The 24,109-nt window shown below is 38.0% G+C and overlaps 2 protein-coding genes across 2 annotated transcripts; one reads left to right on the top strand and one right to left on the bottom strand.

Annotated features, from left to right (window-relative positions):
* Positions 1 to 830: 830 nt before the first annotated feature.
* LOC128245954 (protein HP-25 homolog 1-like) lies at positions 831 to 6,778 on the top strand. The gene is made up of 5 exons (XM_052964173.1): positions 831 to 964; positions 2,277 to 2,408; positions 5,311 to 5,443; positions 6,140 to 6,317; positions 6,755 to 6,778. The coding sequence occupies exons 1-5, from the start codon at positions 931 to 933 to the stop codon at positions 6,776 to 6,778; spliced, it is 501 nt and encodes a 166-aa protein (XP_052820133.1). The 5' UTR covers positions 831 to 930.
* A 9,052-nt stretch (positions 6,779 to 15,830) lies between these two features.
* LOC128245392 (otolin-1-like) lies at positions 15,831 to 21,032 on the bottom strand. Its single transcript, XM_052963531.1, has 5 exons — positions 20,688 to 21,032; positions 20,042 to 20,082; positions 19,548 to 19,679; positions 17,811 to 17,892; positions 15,831 to 16,099 (listed from the first exon to the last, which is right to left on the bottom strand). Exons 1-5 carry the CDS (start codon positions 20,990 to 20,992, stop codon positions 15,886 to 15,888), a joined length of 774 nt encoding a protein of 257 aa, XP_052819491.1. The 5' UTR covers positions 20,993 to 21,032; the 3' UTR covers positions 15,831 to 15,885.
* Between the last annotated feature and the right edge of the window lie 3,077 nt (positions 21,033 to 24,109).

Genomic DNA, 24,109 nt, shown 5'->3' with positions numbered 1-24,109 from the left:
TACTAATTGAGAAACAGTGCAAAACGAATCGTTCCACTGTGCCGTGGTAATTGTGAAATAGTGTAGTACTAATTGTGAAACAGTGCAATACGAATTGTTCCACAGTGCCGTACTAATTGTGAAACAGTGCAATACGAATCGTTCCACTGTGCAGTACTAATTTTGAAACAGTGCAATACGAATAATTCCACTGTGCAGTACTAATTGTGAAACAGTGCAGTACTAATTGTGAAACAGTGCACTACTAATTGTGGAACAGTGCAGTACTAATTGTGGAACAGTGCAGTACTAATTGTGAAACAGTGCAGTACTAATTGTGAAAAGTGCAGTACTAATTGTGAAACAGTGCAGTACTAATTGTGGAACAGTGCAGTACTAATTGTGAAACAGTGCAGTACTAATTGTGAAACAGTGCAGTACTAATTGTGAAACAGTGCAGTACAAATTGTGGAACAGTGTAGTACTAATTGTGGAATAGTGCATTACTAATTGTGAAACAGTGCAGTACTAATTGTGAAACATGGCTGTACGTATTGCAGTACATTTTTTTCGACATCGAAGTAAAAATTGTTCAACTGTGCTCTTCCACTTGTGCAATTCTTCTGTTGAAAATATTTCATAGATAATAAACAGCTTGAAAAGCCCCCCAGCTTTGAATATCAAAGATAAGCTGCTTGAATGTTTCCATATACAGCCTTAGAATATCTCAATATTGTGCAACGAAGAGTCTCGTAAAAATGGAACTGAACTGGCTTATGTTAGGCTTATTTTGCGCCGTTTTTGATAAATGCGCAGCTGCCGAGGTAGATGATGGAATTCTTAAAACAATCCTTGAGCGATTGGAGAAAACCGAAAATGAACTTGCTAGCTCAAGAAACGAGTTGAAACAAGTGAAAGAGGATTTTGAAATCCGTCTGAAGGAGGCAGAGAATGGCATCGCATTTGTTAACAGAACTTCCAACGAGTATGTTGAATAATATTATTATTATCATCATAATTGGGACATGTTTTCCGTTTTGTAGCAGCATTAGGTATTTGTACAAAGAAAAATGATATAGCACTTCCTAAGAAAACACAAATCCGGCGTCCGCCAATTATCATATTCAGTGTTTGCATTTCACGTGATAAATTGCGTTATAAATGCTTCGTCGGAAGGCAACATTTTGCTTCGAATGAGGACTTCAAACAAAGATGACTTTACTGTTTCTTCACCATTCTAAATAAAACATAATGCAGTCTGTGCCGCTTACAGGGGTCTTGCCCAAGAGCTTGATTGAGAGTTTAGTTTCTTAAAACACTTCGACAAACCATTTCGCAAAACCGCCGCTTGATGGAGCAATGTCAAAACATTATTTTGGAAACAGGTTTGTCGAAGTGTTTGAGGAAACTAATCAACTAATCAAACTCCGGTATTAAAACAAATGCGGTGCTATTTAAGCGTAATTGATCACTACCTTTTTTCTTTCATTTAAAATTGTGAAGAAAAAGAAAAATTATCTTTGTCTTATAAGTCTTCATTAGAAGCAAAACGTGTCTTCCGACGTAGCATTTATGATGTAAATAATCACATGGTATATGCACACACTGATATTAGTATTCTTTACGCTGTTTTAGAATACCACGTTGTTTCAGCTTAATGATCAGCTATTGTTTAGTTCAACTATTTCCCTCTGCAGTATATAGTTTAAACGATTCCATATGCAGGTTATTTCAAGGAATGGTGACAAAGGAATCTGTCCGTCGAGGTAATAATTTAGTACTAGTGTCCTTTAGTAATTTGATAAATAATTAAAATCTAACAATGATATGCATTAATAAATAAATAAATATTTTGTGTCATTAAATAACTCCACATTATCATTTGATATACGATTGAATATTATTCCAACGTTAAATTACATGTATAAAGTTGAATGAGTTATATGTCCCGCAAGGTTTCCAGTTAAGAGATGATGAGAAGAGAACATGTTTGTCAATCTTTGCCCTACCGGAGTATGGAAGACTTCAGGCGATCGAACAATTCTCGACATTCGGAATTTGACAGCTCCGATAATTCCACCACAAGGGAAATAACCTTTGTCGAGGTTATCAGCCCGCGATATTCATATCTAGAACATCCACGACCTCGAGGAGTTTGACAAACCACACAGGTCTATGGGCATATGATTTCCCAACATCGTAATCGCCGCCCTACTTTACCCAACGTTGGACAAAACATACATTGACAGTCGTATAGCGTATATTGTCTGCATGTTTACCATTAAGTTGTTTTGCAGGTAAAAGGCAGGAGGAGATGTTTGCCTTCACCTCGTATCTGGACCATAACCTCCACCATCTTGGTATCGACCACCCTATTGTGTTCAACAAAGTCTTGCTCAATGAAGGAAGTGTCTACAACCCTGCGAACGGTATTGAACAGTTTTAAAATGTTCAGATAGTTGACTTTATTGAAAGCGATTCAGTTGGCTTACTTTCGATGAATGCGTTTCAGTCGGTTGTTATTATCTATAAAATTATATAATCGCCTCACTGTTCTAAAAAGCGATTAATTTGGCTTTCTTTTAACATAATTCAGTCGGATTACTGACTTTATAGGTGTTTTAGTCGGCTGACTTTCTTTGAAGGTGATTCCAGTCGGTTTCAGTCGGCTAACCTTTCTTGAAAGCGCTGGTACAATCTGAAACCAGCCAATGTTCCGTTTATTCGCGAGCATAACCAATTATTTCTTTTTGGTGATTATTTTTTGAATTAAGTGAGTTGAATGGACGCTCGCGCATGCTCACTGAATTGTGTTATGGCATTTGAGGGATTTCGCACAGGACACTCTTAAAGTTAGCCTTCTTTGTTATTCTAAAAGATAAGTCAGCGCCCAGACTTCCGACTCAATCATTTAGGAAACCAACACTTAAACACTAACTATTGCATAAAACTATACATGTAACGGAATAAGCGTACTTGCCCTACGTAATCTTCCTAAAATCAAGCGTTTTCAGTAAACTAGGTTTCACATATGTTGGTTTTCCAAAATATTTAACTCGCTCTGTTTCAGCTTTATATTGTTTTGTTATAAATAAGAAACGTTTTGTTCGCATGGCTATTTAACGCGCTTTGTTTCAGTTTCAGCTAGTAAAAGGTTTCTATTTTAATACATAATACCTTACATAAATGTGTCCCTTCTTTGTGTATATTAAGTTGATCGGTCCGTATATCAATGTATTTTCATAAAAATCCAGTTTTATGACGTCACCGGTCCTTATCATAGTTTTGGCCGGTCCGAACCTCTCAAAAATGTGATATGGAACGCTGACGTCATACAACTGGTAAGTACGGCATTATAACGCCGTATAGCGGCATCGCCGCATAAACGTGTTTTTTTCGTTTATGAGGTGACTTTCAACGCATAAACGTTTATGCGGCGACGCTCAACGCATAAAGCAGAAATTGCTTATATGGGGTGCAACTGTGCCTTTTTGCCTAATAAAGAGGATTAACCTAACCATGTATAAAAATATTTCAACAAAAACGATGGTGATGACGTTGATGATGATGACGATGACGATGATGATGATGATGATGATGATGATGATGATGATGATGATGATCAAGATGATGATGATGATCATAATGATTATAGTTATGATGATGCTGGCGTTGGTAATAATGATGGTGGTGGGGATGATGATGATGATGGTGGTGGTTGTGATTGTGGAGATGATGGTGGTGGTTGTGATTGTGGAGATGATGATGACGGTTGTGATGATGATGATGATGATGATGATGATGATGATGATGATGATTGTGGGGATGATGATGGTGGTAGTGGTTGTGATTGTGGTGATGATAATAGTGGTTGTGATGATGTTGTTGATTATGGTGATGATTAAGATTAGGGCGTTGCATATTACTGTCATTTTAAAGAAAATATGGGAAAAGTGGGCATGCAACTTGAGCCAAAATGGAAGTTGAAAATAAACCCCTAAATGACTAGTGCACTAATCTATGGTTCTTTTGCTAAATACAAAAAAAATGCTGATATTCGCTATAATGGATTTTTTAGGCAGCTTGTCGGAGTTTTGGGCGAAATGCAGACATTCGTTAAAGGATGGTGATTTGTGATAGAAACCATAACTTTGTCATTTTTTTAGAGAAGGAAAGGCATGTACATGTATAAATGGTTTATACTAGAAACCAATTTTAGGCCGCTAGGCCACTGAACTGCTTGATCGACTATTTTGAAAAACAGTTAGTTGCTTAAGAGTGATTATTTGTGCATAAAACAGTAAATATATCATTGTTTTCGAAGAACAGACATGTTTAATGCTTTAAAATAGCTGACTACTTTATCGACATTTTGAAGAAAAAAGTTGATAATAGCTTTAATGTGTTAATTTGTGCATAAAAAACAGTTACTATGCCATTGTATTAAGAGAGAATGCATGTACACATGGTTTGAATTGGGTTCAATTTTAGGCCGCTAGGCCGCCAACTTCACGCCGCTAGGCCGCCAGGCCGCTAACTTCAAGTTGCTAGGCCGCTACCTTCACGCCGCTAGGCCGCTAACTTCACGCCGCTAGGCCGATAACTTCAGGCCGCAAGGCCGCTAGGACGCATGGCCGCTTACTTCACGTACATGTTAAAGTGCGCATTGTCAAGACTACATGCACGTCAGTCTGACAATAAGGCAAGAATATATGTTACGTCATACGACGATTCAGTTTTCTGAATGTCCCTAATGACGGTGTTGTGCTTTGTCATAACATTTATTCCATCCTTTAGTCGGGTTAAACGTCATTTCAAACGTTTTCGCAGAAAGATCAATTGGTTTGTTTAACATTCAAACCGATCTTACTAAATCTTTGTCAAAAATTACGTCTCTAAAAGTCTTGTTCAAAGCTTGTTAAGTGGACATAAAAAACTAAGACCGATCTTGATGAAACTTTTTAACCCACTATTGTACTAGTATATGTTTGAATTGCTTTTTATGCGGCGAAAGTGTGCTTTTTTGCCCCATAAAAAAACCTTTTTTATGCGTTGAAAATCTATGCGGTGTTACACGGCATGTTATTTTCACAACGGCGAAAATTTAGCGTTGTTCAATGAAACACATCTTAAGTGTTTCAACATATTGAATGGTAAAATGTTCAGTATAATACTCGGCTAACGCCTCGGTCCATATACACTTTCGGTTGCTTACTGGCCGGTCCTTATAATGTCATATGACCCTCAGTGGTGCGTAATATTTCTTAAAGGAATACTTTCTAATAAGTAAGGTTTAACACTGTACACTATACATCGCGTTTTATTTTTCAGGAATGTTCACCTGTCAAATAGACGGCCTATACGTCTTTAGTTTCTTCGTTGCCGACTTCGCCAGGCAACAAGTTGTCGCTAGGCTGTCTGTCAATGGAGTTAATCAGGTCGACGCGATCGCCGACACTTCGAAGTAGGTTGCAACAAATGTCGCTTCATCTGAGTAATAAGTTTCACCGGTTTATTTGGGCTCATTCTAGAAGAAAGATTAAGAAGATATTCAAATGTAATTCGGATAATACCCATTCGGCTAGTAATACTGGTTGGTTGATCAGGGGTGGTATTCAATATTCATCTTAGGTTAATCTTATGGCCATGCATCATCGACTTCATTCACCCCATCGGTCAGTTTTTGATAACAAGCAATCCGATTAGCTACATCGTTCTTAGATCCAATTAAGACCAATATTGAATACCAGCCCAGGCTAAACCTATGACTTATATAGTGAGAGGTGGACAATTGTATCACGTGATGCGTTTTATATATATATATATATATATATATATATATATATATATATATATATATATATATATATATATATATATATATATATATATATCTTAACTCAACGTTCTGTTGGTTTTCAGTAAAATGCATTTGAATTAACAACAATCTGGTTAATATTACAAATCTGGAAGATAAGTAGATTTTTAAAACATATTTTAAAAGGTACTAACACAAATATTCGTATGGTTATAAATTATGCTCTGTAAAGGTTAATGCTGTTGATGTTTTTTTGTTTAGCATTATTTTGCGTAAGCTAACAGTATACGTAAAAGACGTACGTTCATGTTCACCAAAACATATTATTCTCTTATCTTCCAGCACCCACCAATACATGGAATCCCAGGGCGGTAACCTTGCCGTGGTGCGACTGACGGCTGGTCAGGCTGTCTGGATAGCCAGTTACAGGCACCCCGAGACATCCGTGTATGCTACGGGTGTTGATCGTTTTCAGGGTTCTTATTACTCGGGTAGAATTTGTACAAGCGATGTTCAAGATGCACTTTTACTCCCAAATAAGATTTACCAGAATTTAAAGAATTGTTTTAATATATCGAAAATAATAAATAAATATCGGTTCTTATGAAGGATACTGTATTTAATTCGAAATAAAGGTGCAGAAAACACGGTATTTCTAGCTCATGAAACAGTAGATCACAGTAAATCTTTTAGCACTCACCAATCATTTAATATCTTTGCATTTTCAGCTGTACATGGGTACAATCTTGTTATCAGTAATTAATATTTTCCACTTTCCACGGACTTTGCCAAAAGAGACTATGCCATATTTAAAAACAAGTTATGTTATTGAGTGTTTTGTTAACAGTAAATGCATTTGCAAAGTTGGTTAAATTCACTACCTGTGATACTCTATAAGACTAATCTAACGACCCGCGGAGCAATTTGATCGGCACAAATTTGACATCAATTTTGTAGTCGGATACAAAAGTGAGTGTTTAGCGAAACCAGTACTTTGGTTTCGCTTCAAATGTAATACCACTGCACTTTTAAAACTGCACCCTCACAGATTTACCGTTTTGACAAAAAATGTCTTGGAATGAGACAATTTTTGCGTATATATCTATTTAACAAACAGGGGATGTAAGACTGCTGACAAAAGATCAGCTAACATTTCCATATTTTCATTCGAAAATTAATGTTTCATGGCTAGCAGCGCTAGATACGCTTTCAAAGAAATGCAAAAAAAGTTTAATTTTTGAACATAAATATGTCAACAGTCTTATAACACTTGTTTCCATGCGTTTTCGCAAAAGTTGGCACGTTTTAAGACAAAAAAATCAAAACGTTCAATCTTTAAGAGTGCAGATTTAAATAAAGGAAAGAAACACCTGACAAGTTGAAATCTACTATTTGTTGATAAATATTTCAAAAGCATTGGGTACACATACAAACAATTAAAGCTGCACTCTCACAGATTTACCGTTTTTACAACTTTTTTGTCTTGGAAAGAGCAGGTTTTTGCGTAAATATCTGTAAACCAATAATATAAGATTGGTGACAAAAAATCAGATCGCAGATTTTCATATTTCCGTTCGAAAATTAATGTTAATGGCTTAAACCGTTACTAACGGTTTAAGAAAAATGCATAAACATCAATTTTTGAACTTAAATATAAAAATCTGCGATCTGATTTTTTGTCAGCAGTCTTATATAACTAGTTATAGTTATAGTTATATGGATTTTCGTAAAAATTGGCTCGTTCCAAGACAAAAAATAAAAAAAAATAAAGTCAAAACGTTCAATCTGTGAGAGTGCAGCTTTAAGGCATTGCTTTATCCACATTACAACAGACGACAAACTAATTGCACTTGCACGGTTGAATATTTGGTTTCGTTAAGACTGCGTCTCGTTCATTTACCCGTTAAATGTTTACCTTGATGATTCGTTTTACATTTCATAACATAAGTACAGATGCTGGTGGCAGAAAGAAAATACTGTCGTGTAGAAGATTACTTGGTAGAGCTTGGTCATAGATCATAGCTCGACCATCTACAAATGCACTAAGAATTGGTTGACCTGGGTCATAGATCATAGCTCGACCAGATACAAATACACTAAGAATTGGTTGACCTAGGTGGTAGATTGTAGCTCGACCATCTACAAATACACTAAGAATTGGTCGACCTGGGTCATAGATCGTAGCTCGACCACCTACAATTACACTAAGAATTGGTTGACCTAGGCGGTAGATTGTAGCTCGACCATCTACAAATACACTAAGAATTGGTTGACCTGGGTCATAGATTGTAGGTCGACCAGATACAAATACACTAAGAATTGGTTGACCTTGGTCATAGATCGTAGCTCGACCATCTACATATACACTAAGAATTGGTTGACCTGGGTCATAGATCGCAGCTCGACCATCTACAAACACACTAAGAATGGTAACCCAGGGTCATAGATCGTAGCTCGGCCATAAACAAATACTCGAAAAATTTGTTGACCTGAGTCATAGATCGTAGCTCGGCCATATACAAATACACTAAGAATTGTGATCTGGGTCATAGATCGTAGCTCGACAATATACAAATACACTAAGAATTGGTAGACCTGGGTTATTGATCGAAGTTCGACCAGATACAAATACACTAAGAATTGGTTGACCTTGTTCATAAATCGTTGCACGGCCATCTACAATTACACTAAGAATTGGTTGACCTGAGTCATAGATCGTTGCTCGACCATATAAAAAATACACTAAGAATTGGTTGACCTGGGTCATAGATCGTAGCTCGACCATCTACAAATACACTAAGAATTGGTTGATCTATAAACTACTAACACCAGCTCAACCAGATACAAATACACTAAGAATTGGTTGACCTGGGTGATATATCGTAACTTGACAATATACAAATACACTTGGAATTGGTTTACCTGGGTGATATATCGTTGCTCGACCAGATACAAATACACTAAGAATTGGTTGACCTTGGTCAAAGATTGTAACTCGGCCGAATACAAATTCACTAAGATTTGGTTGACCCAGGTCATAGATTGTAGCTCGGCCATATACAAAAACTATGAAAATTGGTTGACCTGAGTCATATATCGTAGCTCGACAATATACAAATACACTAAGAATTGGTTGACCTGGGTCATAGATCGTAGCTCGGCCATATACAAATACACTAAGAATTGGTTGACCTGGGTCATAGATCGTAGCTCCGCCATATACAAATACACTAAGAATTGGTTGACCTGGGTCATAGATCGTAGCTCGACCATATACAAATACACTAAGAATTGGTTGCCCTTGGTCATAGATCGTAGCTCGGTCATATACAAATACACTAAGAATTGGTTGACCTGAGTCATATATCGTAGCTCGGCCTTATACAAATACTCTAAGAATTGGTTGACCTGGGTCATATATCGTAGCTCAGTCATATACAAATACACTAAGAATTGGTTGACCTGAGTCATATATCGTAATTCGGCCATATACAAATACACTAAGAATTGGTTGACCTGGGTCATAGATCGTAGCTCGACCAGATACAAATACACTAAGAATGGTTACCCAGGGTCATAGATCATAGCTCGGCCATATACAACTACTCTAAAAATTAGTCGACCTAGGTCATAGATCGTAGCTCGACCATATACAAATACACTAAGAATTGTGACCTGGGTCATAGATCATAGCTCGACCAGATACAAATACACTAAGAATTGGTTGACCTGGGTCATAAATCATAGCTCGACCATCTACAAATACACTAAGAATTGGTTGACCTAGGTGGTAGATTGTAGCTCGACCATCTACAAATACACTAAGAATTGGTCGACCTGGGTCATAGATCGTAGCTCGACCACCTACAATTACACTAAGAATTGGTTGACCTAGGTGGTAGATTGTAGCTCGACCATCTACAAATACACTAAGAATTGGTTGACCTGGGTCATAGATTGTAGCTCGACCAGATACAAATACACTAAGAATTGGTTGACCTTGGTCATAGATCGTAGCTCGACCATCTACATATACACTAAGAATTGGTTGACCTGGGTCATAGATCGTAGCTCGACCATCTACAAACACACTAAGAATGGTTACCCAGGGTCATAGATCGTAGCTCGGCCATAAACAAATACTCGAAAAATTTGTTGACCTGAGTCATAGATCGTAGCTCGGCCATATACAAATACACTAAGAATTGTGATCTGGGTCATAGATCGTAGCTCGACAATATACAAATACACTAAGAATTGGTAGACCTGGGTTATTGATCGAAGTTCGACCAGATACAAATACACTAAGAATTGGTTGACCTGGGTCATAAATCGTAGCTCGGCCATCTACAAATACACTAAGAATTGGTTGACCTGAGTCATAGATCGTTGCTCGACCATATAAAAAATACACTAAGAATTGGTTGACCTGGGTCATAGATCGTAGCTCGACCATATACAAATACACTAAGAATTGGTTGCCCTTGATCATAGATCGTAGCTCGGTCATATAAAAAATACACTAAGAATTGGTTGACCTGGGTCATATATCGTCGCTCGGCCATATACAAATACTCTAAGAATTGGTTGACCTGGGTCATAGATCATAGCTCGGTCATATACAAATACACTAAGAATTGGTTGACCTGAGTCATATATCGTAGCTCGGCCATATACAAATACACTAAGAATTGGTTGACCTGGGTCATAGATCGTAGCTCGACCATCTACAAATACACTAAGAATTTGTTGATCTGGGTCATAGATCGTAGCTCGACCATATTCAAATGCACTAAGAATTGGTTGCCCTGGGTCATAGATCGTAGCTCGGTCATATACAAATACACTAAGAATTGGTTGACCTGAGTCATATATCGTAGCTCGGCCATATACAAATACTCTAAGAATTGGTTGTCCTGGGTCGTAGATCGTAGCTCGACCAGATATAAATACACTAAGAACTCGTTGACCTGTGTCATGTCCGCCCGGTTAGCTCAGTCGGTAGAGCGTTGGACTGTTAATCGGACAACCCAGGTTCGATTTCCGGGCGGACCAGGTCACTTCTGTTGTGATTGGTTATGAATTCCTTTCTACCACCATTCGCACTGTACCACTGCCCCTGGCATGTAGAAAAGTTGTCTGTTCCTTGCAGAAGTAAAGGCACCTAGTACTGGTTCACCGCCCAGGAATGGTGTGCGGTGGTTGAACTGTCACTCTGGGACCCTTCAATGTGCTCACGCCGGGACCCGGAGTATAAACTACTAACACCACACCTGATCTGTGTCATAGATCGTAGCTCGACCAGATACAAATACACTAAGAATTGGTTGACCTGGGTGATATATCGTAACTTGACAATATACAAATACACTTGGAATTGGTTTACCTGGGTGATATATCGTTGCTCGACCAGATACAAATACACTAAGAATTGGTTGACCTTGGTCAAAGATTGTAACTCGGCCAAATACAAATACACTAAGATTTGGTTGAACCAGGTCATAGATTGTAGCTCGGCCATATACAAAAACTATGAGAATTGGTTGACCTGAGTCATATATCGTAGCTCGACAATATACAAATACACTAAGAATTGGTTGACCTGGGTCATAGATCGTAGCTCGGTCATATACAAATACACTAAGAATTGGTTGACCTGGGTCATATATCGTAGCTCGGCCATATACAAATACACTAAGAATTGGTTGACCTGGGTCATAGATCGTAGCTCGACCATCTACAAATACACTAAGAATTGGTTGATCTGGGTCATAGATCGTAGCTCGACCATATTCAAATGCACTAAGAATTGGTTGCCCTGGGTCATAGATCGTAGCTCGGTTATATACAAATACACTAAGAATTGGTTGACCTGAGTCATATATCGTAGCTCGGCCATATACAAATACTCTAAGAATTGGATGTCCTGGGTCGTAGATCGTAGCTCGACCAGATATAAATACACTAAGAATTCGTTGACCTGTGTCATGTCCGCCCGGTTAGCTCCGTCGGTAGAGCGTTGGACTGTTAATCGGACAACCCGGGTTCGATTCCCGGGCGGACCAGGACACTTCTGTTGTGATTGGTTATGAAATCCTTTCTACGACCATTCGCAATGTACCACTGCCCCTGGCATGTACAGAAGTTGTCAGTTCCTTGCAGAAGTAAAGGCACCTAGTACTGGTTCACCGCCCTGGAAAGGTGTGCGGTGGTTGACCTGTCACTCTGGGACCCTTCAATGTGCTCACGCCGGGACCCGGAGTATAAACTACTTACACCACACCTGACCTGTGTCATAGATCGTAGCTCGACCAGATACAAATACACTAAGAATTGGTTGACCTGGGTGATATATCGTAACTTGACAATATACAAATACACTTGGAATTGGTTTACCTGGGTGATATATCGTTGCTCGACCAGATACAAATACACTAAGAATTGGTTGACCTTGGTCAAAGATTGTAACTCGGCCATATACAAATTCACTAAGATTTGGTTGACCCAGGTCATAGATTGTAGCTCGGCCATATACAAAAACTATGAGAATTGGTTGACCTGAGTCATATATCGTAGCTCGACAATATACAAATACACTAAGAATTGGTAGACCTGGGTCATTAATCGTAGTTCGACCAGATACAAATACACTAAGAATGTGTTGACCTGGGTCATAAATCGTAGCTCGGCCATATACAAATACACTAAGAATTGGTTGACCTGGGTCATAGATCGTAGCTCGGCCATATACAAATACACTAAGAATTGGTTGACCTGGGTCATAGATCGTAGCTCGGCCATATACAAATACACTAAGAATTGGTTGACCTGGGTCATAGATCGTAGCTCGACCATATACAAATACACTAAGAATTGGTTGCCCTTGGTCATAGATCGTAGCTCGGTCATATACAAATACACTAAGAATTGGTTGACCTGAGTCATATATCGTAGCTCGGCCATATACAAATACTCTAAGAATTGGTTGACCTGGGTCATATATCGTAGCTCAGTCATATACAAATACACTAAGAATTGGTTGACCTGAGTCATATATCGTAGCTCGGCCATATACAAATACACTAAGAATTGGTTGACCTTGGTCATAGATCGTAGCTCGACCAGATACAAATACACTAAGAATGGTTACCCAGGGTCATAGATCATAGCTCGGCCATATACAACTACTCTAAAAATTAGTCGACCTAGGTCATAGATCGTAGCTCGACCATATACAAATACACTAAGAATTGTGACCTGGGTCACATATCGTAGCTCGACAATATACAAATACACTAAGAATTGGTAGAGCTGGGTCATTGATCGTAGTTCGACCAGATACAAATACACTAAGAATTGGTTGACCTTGGTCATAAATCGTAGCTCGGCCATATACAAATACACTAAGAGTTGGTTAACCTTGGTCATAGATCGTAGCTCGATCATATACAAATACACTAAGAATTGGTTGACCTGGGTCATAGATCGTAGCTCGGCCATATATAAATACACTAAGAATTGGTTGACCTGGGTCATAGATCGTAGCTCGGCCATATACAAATACACTAAGAATTGGTTGCCCTGGGTCATAGATCGTAGCTCGAACATATACAAATACACTAAGAATTGGTTGACCTGGGTCATAGATAGTAGCTCGGCCATATACAAATACACTTAGAATTGGTTGACCTGAGTCATATTTCGTAGCTCGGCCATATACAAATACTCTAAGAATTGGTTGACCTGGGTCGTAGATCGTACCTCGATCAGATACAAATACAATAAGAACTCGGTAACCTGGGCCATTGATCGTAGCTCGACCAGATACAAATACTCTAAGAATTGGTTGACCTGGGTCATAGATCGTAGCTCGGCCATATATAAATACACTAAGAATTGGTTGACCTGGGTCATAGATCGTAGCTCGGCCATATACAAATACATTAAGAATTGGTTGCCCTGGGTCATAGATCGTAGCTCGACCATATTCAAATACACTAAGAATTGGTTGCCCTGGGTCATAGATCGTAGCTCGGTAATATACAAATACACTAAGAATTGGTTGACCTAAGTCATATATCGTAGCTCGACCATATACAAATACACTAAGAATTGGTTGCCCTTGGTCATAGATCGTAGCTCGGTCATATACAAATACACTAAGAATTGTTTGACCTGAGTCATATATCGTAGCTCGGCCATATACAAATACACTAAGAATTGGTTGGTCTGGGTCATAGATAGTAGCTCGACCATATACAAATACACTAAGAATTGGTTGACCTGGGTCATAGATCGTAGCTCGACCATCTACAAATACACTAAGAATGGTTACCCAGGGTCATAGATCATAGCTCGGCCATATACAACTACTCTAAAAATTAGTCGACCTGGGTCATAGATCGTAGCTCGACCATATACAAATACACTAAGAATTGGTTGACCTGAGTCATAGATCGTAGCTCGACCATATATAAATACACTAAGAATTGGTTGACCATGGTCATAGATCGTAGCTCGGCCATATACAAATACAATAAGAATGTGTTGATCTGGGTCATAGATCGAGGCTCGACCATATTCAAATACACTAAGAATTGGTTGCCCTGGGTCATAGATCGTAGCTCGGTCATATACAAATACTCTAAGAATTGGTTGACCTGGGTCGTATATCGTAGCTCGACCAGATACAAATACACTAAGAAATCGTTGACCTGGGTCATAGATCGTAGCTCGACCATATACAAATACACTAAGAATTGGTTGACCTTGGTCATTGATCGTAGCTCGGCCATATACAAATACACTAAGAATTGGTTGACCTGGGTCATAGATCGTAGCTCGGCCATATATAAATACACTAAGAATTGGTTGACCTGGGTCATAGATCGTAGCTCGGCCATATACAAATACACTAAGAATTGGTTGACCTGGGTCATAGATCGTAACTCGGTCATATACAAATACGATAATAATGTGTTGATCTGGGTCATAGATCGTAGCTCGGCCATATATAAATACACTAAGAATTGGTTGACCTGGGTCATAGATCGTAGCTCGGCCATATACAAATACGATAATAATGTGTTGATCTGGGTCATAGATCGTAGCTCGACCATATTCAAATACACTAAGAATTGGTTGACCTGGGTCATAGATCGTAGCTCGGCCATATACAAATACGATAATAATGTGTTGATCTGGGTCATAGATCGTAGCTCGACCATATTCAAATACACTAAGAATTGGTTGACCTGGGTCGTAGATCGTACCTCGATCAGATACAAATACACTAAGAACTCGGTAACCTGGGTCATAGATCGTAGCTCGACCAGATACAAATACTCTAAGAATTGGTTGACCTGGGTCGTAGATCGTACCTCGATCAGATACAAATACACTAAGAACTCGGTAACCTGGGTCATAGATCGTAGCTCGACCAGATACAAATACTCTAAGAATTGGTTGACCTGGGTCATAGATCGTAACTCGACAATATACAAATACACTTGGAATTGGTTTACCTGGGTGAAATATCGTTGCTCGACCAGATACAAATACACTAAGAATTGGTTGACCTTGGTCATAGATTGTAGCTCGGCCAAATACAAATACACTAAGATTTGGTTGACCCAGGTCATAGATTGTAGCTCGGCCATATACAAAAACTATGAGAATTGGTTGCCCTGGGTCATATATCGTAGCTCGGCCATATACAAATACACTAAGAATTGGTTGGCCCGGGTCATAGATCGTAGCTCGGCCATATACAATTACACTAAGAATTGGTTGACCTGGGTCATAGATCGTAGCTCGACCATATACAAATACACTAAGAATTGGTTGAACTGGGTAGAAGATTGTAGCGTGACCATTTGGAATACGTTGATAATTGATTGAACAGCGTTCCTAGTTGCGATATCTAAAATTCATTATGAACTTATTACCATTGGTCATATAGCTCGTTTATCTAAAATACATTACACATTGAGTGACCCGGATCGTATATCGAAGTTTAAAATCAAACAAAAAGTGTTGTTAACGCATTTATTGGAATTTGCAATCACATGCGTTAACAAATACGTCATTTAAGACAACAGAAAGCCAGAAAAAGTACTAAATCGATCTGATTCTCCTGACTCTATTTGTTGGTTGTCCCATCTGTGGCTTTCGACCCAGACCCTCTGGCCTTTAAAGAGACTTAGGACCGCCATGTTCCCGCCTTGCATCTCAATGTCCATGTGCGGGCTATACTGGGCGTCCGCAATGGCGGCGACTTTGTTAGTTCCGTCGACTAGCAGCCTTTGCAAAACAGAGAGCATTCGGAACTCCTCAGCCATTTTATTAAAAACGACCTCGGACGTATGCCGTTTAAGTAGTTCGTATTTTTTTATATATCATCAATTAAATGGAGTGTTTTAGAGTTGTATTTATTGTTCTAAGTTTAAATTGATTGCCAGTGAAGTGTATTATTGCAAAACTATTAAATTAAGATTCCCAAGAGTTATATCATAAAGTTGAACTGCTAAATAAAATTACTACGCGATCTATTTGCAGCGGACTTAAACGTACCGCTTTTTGAGTAATTAAACCGTCCAATTTCTTCCGGGGTTGTTTTCGATAAAAATGGCCGTGGAGCTCGAATGAACAGAGAGAGATGAACAAACTCCACGCCGCGGTTACTTCCCTTTGCTGTGCAGTCGTAACTACCGTAACGCATTCCATGCGGTGATAAATAGAATCTCGTAACGTAATTTAAATAGTTACATTTTATTACGTTTAATATTATAGCTATAATTTGAAAAAAAAACAACCTTAAATACATTACCAGAAAAACATTTTTTTCAAGGAATCATTTATATAACTGGGGCCGTATTCAATAAGCATTTTAGTAACAATTTTCAACTTAGTGAAAAAAATTTTTTTTTTCTAATTTGAATTTTAAGAAAACGAACAATGTTTGTACACCAAAAATATGAAAATAAGCAAAAAAATGGTCTAAACAATATATGCATATGAATAAATCGGATGAAAAGTAGTGGGTATTTAAAATAATCGATGTCAAATATTACGAAATTCTCACTAAGTTCTAAGTTAAAATATTCACTAAGATGCTGATTGAGTACGGCCCCAGCAACTCTAACGGATTTTCGTACGTGGTGACTTTGCACGTCAAGGGAGAGAACTGCACAGGAGATACAGTATTAGGCATATAAATCGGGCATTTTAATCCAGTTCGAGCCAACGATGATATCGAGCAAAGCGATATCGTGACAACGAGTTTTGACCGTATGTAAACAATTATTTTTCCCAGCGTGACTTGCATGTTTTCGGCATTTGCTTTCACTCTCCAACGCGATGCCCTTTAAACGGATGTGTCGAGCTCGACCAAGTAAACAAATAGGAGCACATCGGTTTACAATGTTAGAATGGATTACATTTTACTACGCTGCTGGTAGATCGAGTATTAAGTTTGATTTGAAATCTAAGGCTTATTGTTTTAAAACATAATCCATCAAGCATGGCCGCTTTGACAAATATTTAAAAATTATTTCCTCTCATGCAGTTCTTAAGAAATAACATACTTACTTCACTTCTGGCATTAAGAAATATTCATAAATTGCGTGACCAAAAAAATCCGAAATTATGAATCGGAGATACATAAACTGCATATCAATTTTTCGTTTCTTGAATTGTTATTATTCAGGAAATGCAAAAATGATAGGCAGTATATATATATATATATATATATATATATATATATATATATATATATATATATCTGATTACACTACAGTCGAACCCCGTTGGCTCGAAATTGCTTGGGTCGAATTCATCGTCGGCTCGAACTGGATGTAACAGACCGATTTTTTTTAATTTGAGGTAAGCATTCCCGCTTGTTTCGAATTTTTCGTGGCTCTAGGTATTTTCAGGTCCCTGTGAGAGCCAACGAGATTCGACTGTATATCAACATCAGCATAAAAACTGGAAAGGAAACGATATGATTTCTTACCTTCCAACGAATTGATGCTGATGCCGATCTGCAACGGCGAAGTGGAAAACGTAAGTCCCGTCAAATGGTGTCGTAAATATACCTGAAAGGTACAAACATTGGGCCGATTGTTCAGAACGATGTTAAAGTTTTCAATGTTGTTTATTTTAATGTTGTTAGTTTTCAAATCTTAACAACGTTGGGAGTTTAATGAGTTCGTGATCTGCAGGATTTTCTGGCAAGATTTGAGACAACTGTGTCAGCTGTACTCTATTTATTTGAATAGATGAACAAATTCATGTTATTTGTTAAAATTTTAATGATTAAGAAGGATGAAGCGTGCAAGCGAGTGAACCCCCTTTTAAGCTACAGTCACAGCAAAGCCGGGCCCAACACAGAACACCCCGGGGTGGTCCGTGTTGGACCTGGGTGAAATTGAATCGACGGTCCCTCAATGATTTCAAAACATTGGACCAGTCCGGACCCAACATGGCACCACAAAGGATGAACACGGATCAACACGGTACCACCACGGCAACGCCACGGAATAACCCGGGCCATTCCGAGCCATAACGGTATCAATACGGAGCATACCAGATCAGATACGGACTGTCCCGAACCCAACACGGACAGCCCCGGGTTGATCCGTGTCCAACACGACATGCCGGAATCGCCAAGGATAAACACGTACGGTAATCCTACCGGATGGTGTCCTACGGTCCCAGATCACCACTCAGGGGCGTAGCTTCCTATAGGCCGTGTAGGCCGCGACCTACACATTTTTCAGAAAAAACGAAAAAATAAAAATGCCAAATCTGCAATAAAAACTAAAGGCATAGGGAGGTTGGAAGGGAGAATGGTCTAAAATATGAAATTCCGACAAATGCGCTTTAATATATCGGAAACCGGGTATTTCAAATATTCAAATATATCGTTTTCCTATGCTCTAAAATTCATTTTCACGCGACATTAATGTTTCGTATATTATTTATCGAAAGTTTCATATGGTCAGTACTTTAAAAAGTGGCCTACACATATATTTTCGTCAAGCTACGCCCCTGACCACGGCAGGTTTAAACTGATTAAAATTGCCGGGCTGGTAACCCGAACTATCCAGGACTATCCCTGACCATTCCGAACTGTCCCGGATCAGCCCGGACCCAACACGGCTCTGATCCCGCATCGGAAAACTTTCATTCCAAGACATTCTAGGACAGTCTGGGAGGTCGTTAGGACTGGAGCTTTAGTCACATTAAAAGTTATAAATGACTAACAGTCGAACCCCGTTGTCTCCAAGTTACAGGGACAGGCGAAAATACATCGAGGTTTGGAAAATTCGAGCCAAGCTGGAATGTTTACCTTCAGCATAAAAAGAGGTCCTTAACATCTAGTTCGAGGCAATGAGGAATTCGACCCAAATGAGTTCGAGCCAACGAGGTTCGACTGTAGTTTATATGTCACGTTCTATCAGCAGGCAGGAAATCAAATAATGACTGCATGTTCGTTCATCTGTGATACTATTTTTCTTAATGATAAAACGTGGTACTCAATGGAAGTCGACAGACGTTTTAATGGCTGAAAATGCAGGTTTTTATCTATAATTAATGTTGATTCATTCTGAAAATTTACGCAAATGTTTCTGTAATTGTTCCAAATGTATTTGAATGTATTGGCTCCTTCGCTAGGAAACGTTTTGTACCAAAAATATGATCAGATGACACTATCTTTGGAATTATGAAACTATGAATTAAACAATACCTGTGTTTGGATTGTAAACATGTCCCTCGTTGGTCAGAACTTGGTCAAATACAATTACATCACCGATATTCAAATTCTGAACTGTGTTACTTAAGTAGGCAGTGAAGGCGTACACTTCACCGAACCGTTTAACTGCAAAAAGTTAAATACTGAGTATCTTAAAACTGCACCATCTCAGATTTACCGTTTTGACAAAGAATATTTTTATATAATTAAGCCTTTAAGTGAAATATCCTATGAAAGTGACAGTATATGTATTTTTATTTTGTTTCAAGAAATACGTAAACCAAAAACTTCTTACCGAATGTAAATGCAAATCATAAGTATCTAATAGAGCCACATACAAATTTAGATATTCAAAAAGCCACATGATATGCAAATTTCGTAATGACGTTGTGTGCGCTGAATTTAGAAAATTCTTCAGATTTGTTGCATCACTAAACATAATGCGACTTTAAATAAGGAAAACACCATGAAAAGTGATTCCTACAAACCTCTTGCGGGTTCGATTCTCCTCACTTTGTCGGCGAATAAACTGTAAAAATGTGTATAAGATAAGTATTTACAGTATTTTATCCTTTTGTCGCTTGCATGCAAATCGATCCAATTACGAGGTGCAGTGTACGGTTTGTGATATAAGGTTAGTTCACCACCGCGAAAACGGAAAACTTTTTTATGTATATGATTAATTTGAGTTCTAAAACCGTTTTAAGAAAGAGCCGTTTTGTTTTAAACAATCTTTTGCATAATCACGTTCAGATGTCGGCTATAAAAAAGATTCATTATTCTCCCACCTCAGATAAGTATATCCAATAATTTAACCATGCTAGATATTCTTATCTTGCCCACTGGCGAAGATAAAATGCCCGAATGGAACTCCTTTTTAATGGTCACCACATTGTTATTACCTCCCTTGTTGAAGACTGTCGTCAGTAGCATCATAGATCTTGTCTTATGGTAATATTTAGAACGTAAATTAATTATTTCTCGCTTTAAATGTCACAATAAAACAGTTTTGCCGATTAAATGAGATAGTACTTAGTATTCCTTGAATATGTTAATTCAATATTAATTGTAAAAACAAATTATCATGTAAACCTTATATTTTAATGATGATAACAATGGTATACAAATACGCACCTTCTGGATGACCTTTTGGCAAAGAGCTCACGATATTCATTTAACTCTGCTTTTACAGAAGCGAGGTCGTCATTTGTCACAGTAAGCTTCTCTTTAGTTTTGGAAAGTTCTGTTTGCGTTTCATCAAGCTGTTCTTTGAGTTTAAGATTCATTGCCGTGAAGCGTTTCTCAAGTTTGTCGATCTTGCTCCAAAGATTATCTTCTGTTTTAAATGTTTCTTCATACCGCTCAGCTGCAGATATATGTTCTGATTTACATAAGCCAACAAGCTGAATAAATAAGAAAACTGTATACTTCATTTTCATGTTTTGCAAACCAGCCCTTGCCAGTCGTAAGAATTCGCCAGGCTTGATAAACTGTCTGCAGTCGAACAGCTTTATGTAGTCTAAGAGCAAATGTCGGACACGAAGTGTAAAAACAAATCTGATAACGTACATCCAATCAAATTGCATAGTGATACATCACGTGAAGTGTAGAGCTGGCAAATGTGGTCGATTTCTGGTGAATATTTCGTGGAGGTCAGAACGGAATGGACATTTCCTTGTTGGCTTGTGCCTTAGTCTAGTGTTAGGGACTCCACACCCTGGCTTAGGACTAGGACAGAAGCCAACAAGGAAGTGTCAACATTGCTCTTGCCTCCTGTGACGAACTAAGTTGCTTATACATCAAGTTATAGATAAGAAATATCTTACTTTAAGTAACATAACACATAAGAGCAGTGCATGCAGAAGGGAGAAAAACAGCAGTGAATTAATTATATATTGCAGATCTGAATTCCCCCTCCCCTGTAGTATCTTATTTACAGAATTATTATGCAATAGGGTTACCATTAGATCAAAACCAGAAATTCAAGGAGTTTTTCAGTTTATAGGAGTTTTCCCTTTCATATCCGTATTTTACTTGAATTTATTTTGTAAATCAAACATAACTCCAGGTATGTTTTAGATTTTCTTTCATTGGTACTTTCGAATACGATGTTAACTCCACATGGACGCATTTGAATTGTTGTGGTCTATTTCAAAAGTCATGAGCTAAAGCTCAAGCCTAAAAATGGAAATACTACATGCACTGGACGCACTAGTTTCAAATTCATCATAAAAATAGGTTATCAGTCAATCTAACTTCATACCCCCCCCCTCATTATTTTAATTGTCGTATAGATAGAATATGACCGATTTTGAATTACATGTTGTACTTTTGTGATACTTCTTTTGTTATCTTTTCAAATGAACTGTTAAGGATTTAAAGCTGCACCATCATGCGGTGGCTAGCGTTTCTTTTAAGCCCACGGAAGCCTCAGTATATTTTAACAAAGCTCAATCCTATTTTGGCAAAATTGGGTGGAGGATGCCCCAAATGAAATGATTCAAAAGTCCAAGTTTGACTTATTTTTTGTCAAGCCCGCTTGCGATGAGCGAAAGATAGTTATTTCGATGGCGGTCCTGCGTATATGCGTGCGCCCGTCCGACCGGACTTAATTTGCCCGGGCTGTATCTTGACAATGCATTATAGGATTTTGAAAGACTTGCCATAAAATTTCAACATAATGGTTTTGCTTGTCACACGCACACAAGACCAAGGTCTGTACCTCAAAGAACAATGTCACGGTAAGAGGTCAAAAGTTGAAATCACCCTTTTTCGGGCCGTATCTTGACAGTTCATTATAGGATTTTCAAAACAACTTTCCATGAAGATTTTCCATGATAAGGTGGCGTGTTCCGCACAAGACCCATGTATATACCTCAAGGGTGAAGGTCACGCTAAGAAGTCAAAGGTTGAAGTAATTTTTGTTCGGGCTGTATCTTGGTAATGCATGATAGGGTTTACAAAACACTTACACTGAATGTTCAACATGATTGGGCGACGTGTCATGCACAAGACACAGCTCTTTACATCAAAGGTCAAGGTCATTCTTAGAGGTCAAAGATTGAAATGGTTCTTGTCCGGGTTGAATCTTGACCATGCATTATAAGATTTTTCAAAAGCATTTGCAATAAAGGTCCATCATGATGCGGCGGCATGTCACGCACAAATCAAGGTCTGAATTCAAAGATAAAGATCACACTTAAAGAGGTTAACTGTCAAAATGATAGACTGCATTTATTCCGCGAAATAATTGGTGATTCAGTGTCCGTTTACTACTTTCTGATTTCAGATAGTTCCATGAAATTTCAGGTCATTTTACAAAATAACAAACCATCCTATTTGGTTAAATCTGCCTTAATGATATACTTCAATAGAAAATTTTCTCTTCCTCTTAAAACTATTCTCAAAATTAACCTGAAAGTCTCACTATATTGCTGATCTCCAAAGATATCTTCTTAAATGAGGGTAACATAAACAAGCCGGTGTCAATTTAACGCGTTGTCACTTCTTCAGACATTGTCAGGGTTTACTAAAGAACTACACATTGTTCTGAACCATCTTAATGTCAATATTTCTGTTAAATCCATTATAATGCTAGATTTTGACAATAAAACAGCGACCTATCAAGAAATGTTATACATAACATAAATGTGTCCCTTCTATGTGTACATATAGTTGATCGGTCCGTGTATTTAATAAAAAAACGTCAGCGGTCCATATCATGTTTTTGGCCGGTCCTGACCTCGCCAAAACTATAATATGGACCGCTGTCTTCATATAATATGGACAGTTGACGTCATAAAACTGGTGATTGCTGCTTTCAATTATAACGATTTTTTTTGCAAGTAAACATTATAAGACTTGTTGAATAAAACACATCAAAGTCGCTTTAAAATTATTAAATCGTAGAAAAATGTTAGGTATAATATAAAAAATATAACACTTCGGGCCATATGACATTATAAGGACCGGTCAGTCAGCCCCCGAAGGTGAATGGACCTCGGCTATATTCACCTTCGGGGTCTGACTGGCCGCTTTTTTATTTTCATATGACCCTCAGTGGTGTGAAATATTTCTTAAATGATTAAGTGAGGGTCTAAGGCCTTTTTTTAATAAATTGGTTAACGGATTCGCCGCCCAATTTTTTTGAAAACTCAAAAAATAAAAAAATAAATAAAATATTTTTGGTATTTTTTTTTTAAAATATTGAAAAAGTAAATCAGTTGGCAGTTTTTGCGCACATGATATGATGTCAAACCTGTTGCCTGTTCCTTTGCAACATAATGATGCAGTTAAAAATTGTTTTCAAAATAGCGGTCTCAATTGAGCTGAGATTCATACAAAAAATAAATTCTCTGTTTTCAACATACCATCTGCATTTACACTCTTTTTTGTATAACTGACATCAAGGCTGATGTCTGTATCAATGTTAACAAATCACATATAAACCATAGTAATTGATAAAATATAATGTCCTGTGTTTGTCCCAGGTGGTGTTAATAGTTAAACAAATTATATGGAGACTACTATTCAAGTAATTAAAATCTGGGGTAACT

The sequence above is a fragment of the Mya arenaria genome, chromosome 9 (assembly GCF_026914265.1).
Source record: "Mya arenaria isolate MELC-2E11 chromosome 9, ASM2691426v1".
Classification (NCBI taxonomy): domain Eukaryota; kingdom Metazoa; phylum Mollusca; class Bivalvia; order Myida; family Myidae; genus Mya; species Mya arenaria.
The sequence above is the reverse complement of the archived record's forward strand: the minus strand, read 5'-3'. Positions and strand labels throughout refer to the sequence as shown.

Excerpts from the sequence above, each read along its gene's own strand:
- LOC128245954 (XM_052964173.1), top strand. The coding sequence starts at position 931 with ATGGCATCGCATTTGTTAACAGAACTTCCAACGA. Across the intron at positions 2,409-5,310 it reads TGTCTACAACCCTGCGAACG|GAATGTTCACCTGTCAAATA; the intron begins GTATTGAACAGT and ends TTTATTTTTCAG. Across the intron at positions 6,318-6,754 it reads GTACAAGCGATGTTCAAGAT|TCGGATACAAAAGTGAGTGT; the intron begins GCACTTTTACTC and ends TCAATTTTGTAG.
- LOC128245392 (XM_052963531.1), bottom strand. The coding sequence starts at position 20,992 with ATGAAAATGAAGTATACAGTTTTCTTATTTATTCAGCTTGTTGGCTTA. Across the intron at positions 20,083-20,687 it reads GCCAAAAGGTCATCCAGAAG|TTTATTCGCCGACAAAGTGA; the intron begins GTGCGTATTTGT and ends ACATTTTTACAG. Across the intron at positions 19,680-20,041 it reads GAGAATCGAACCCGCAAGAG|TTAAACGGTTCGGTGAAGTG; the intron begins GTTTGTAGGAAT and ends AACTTTTTGCAG.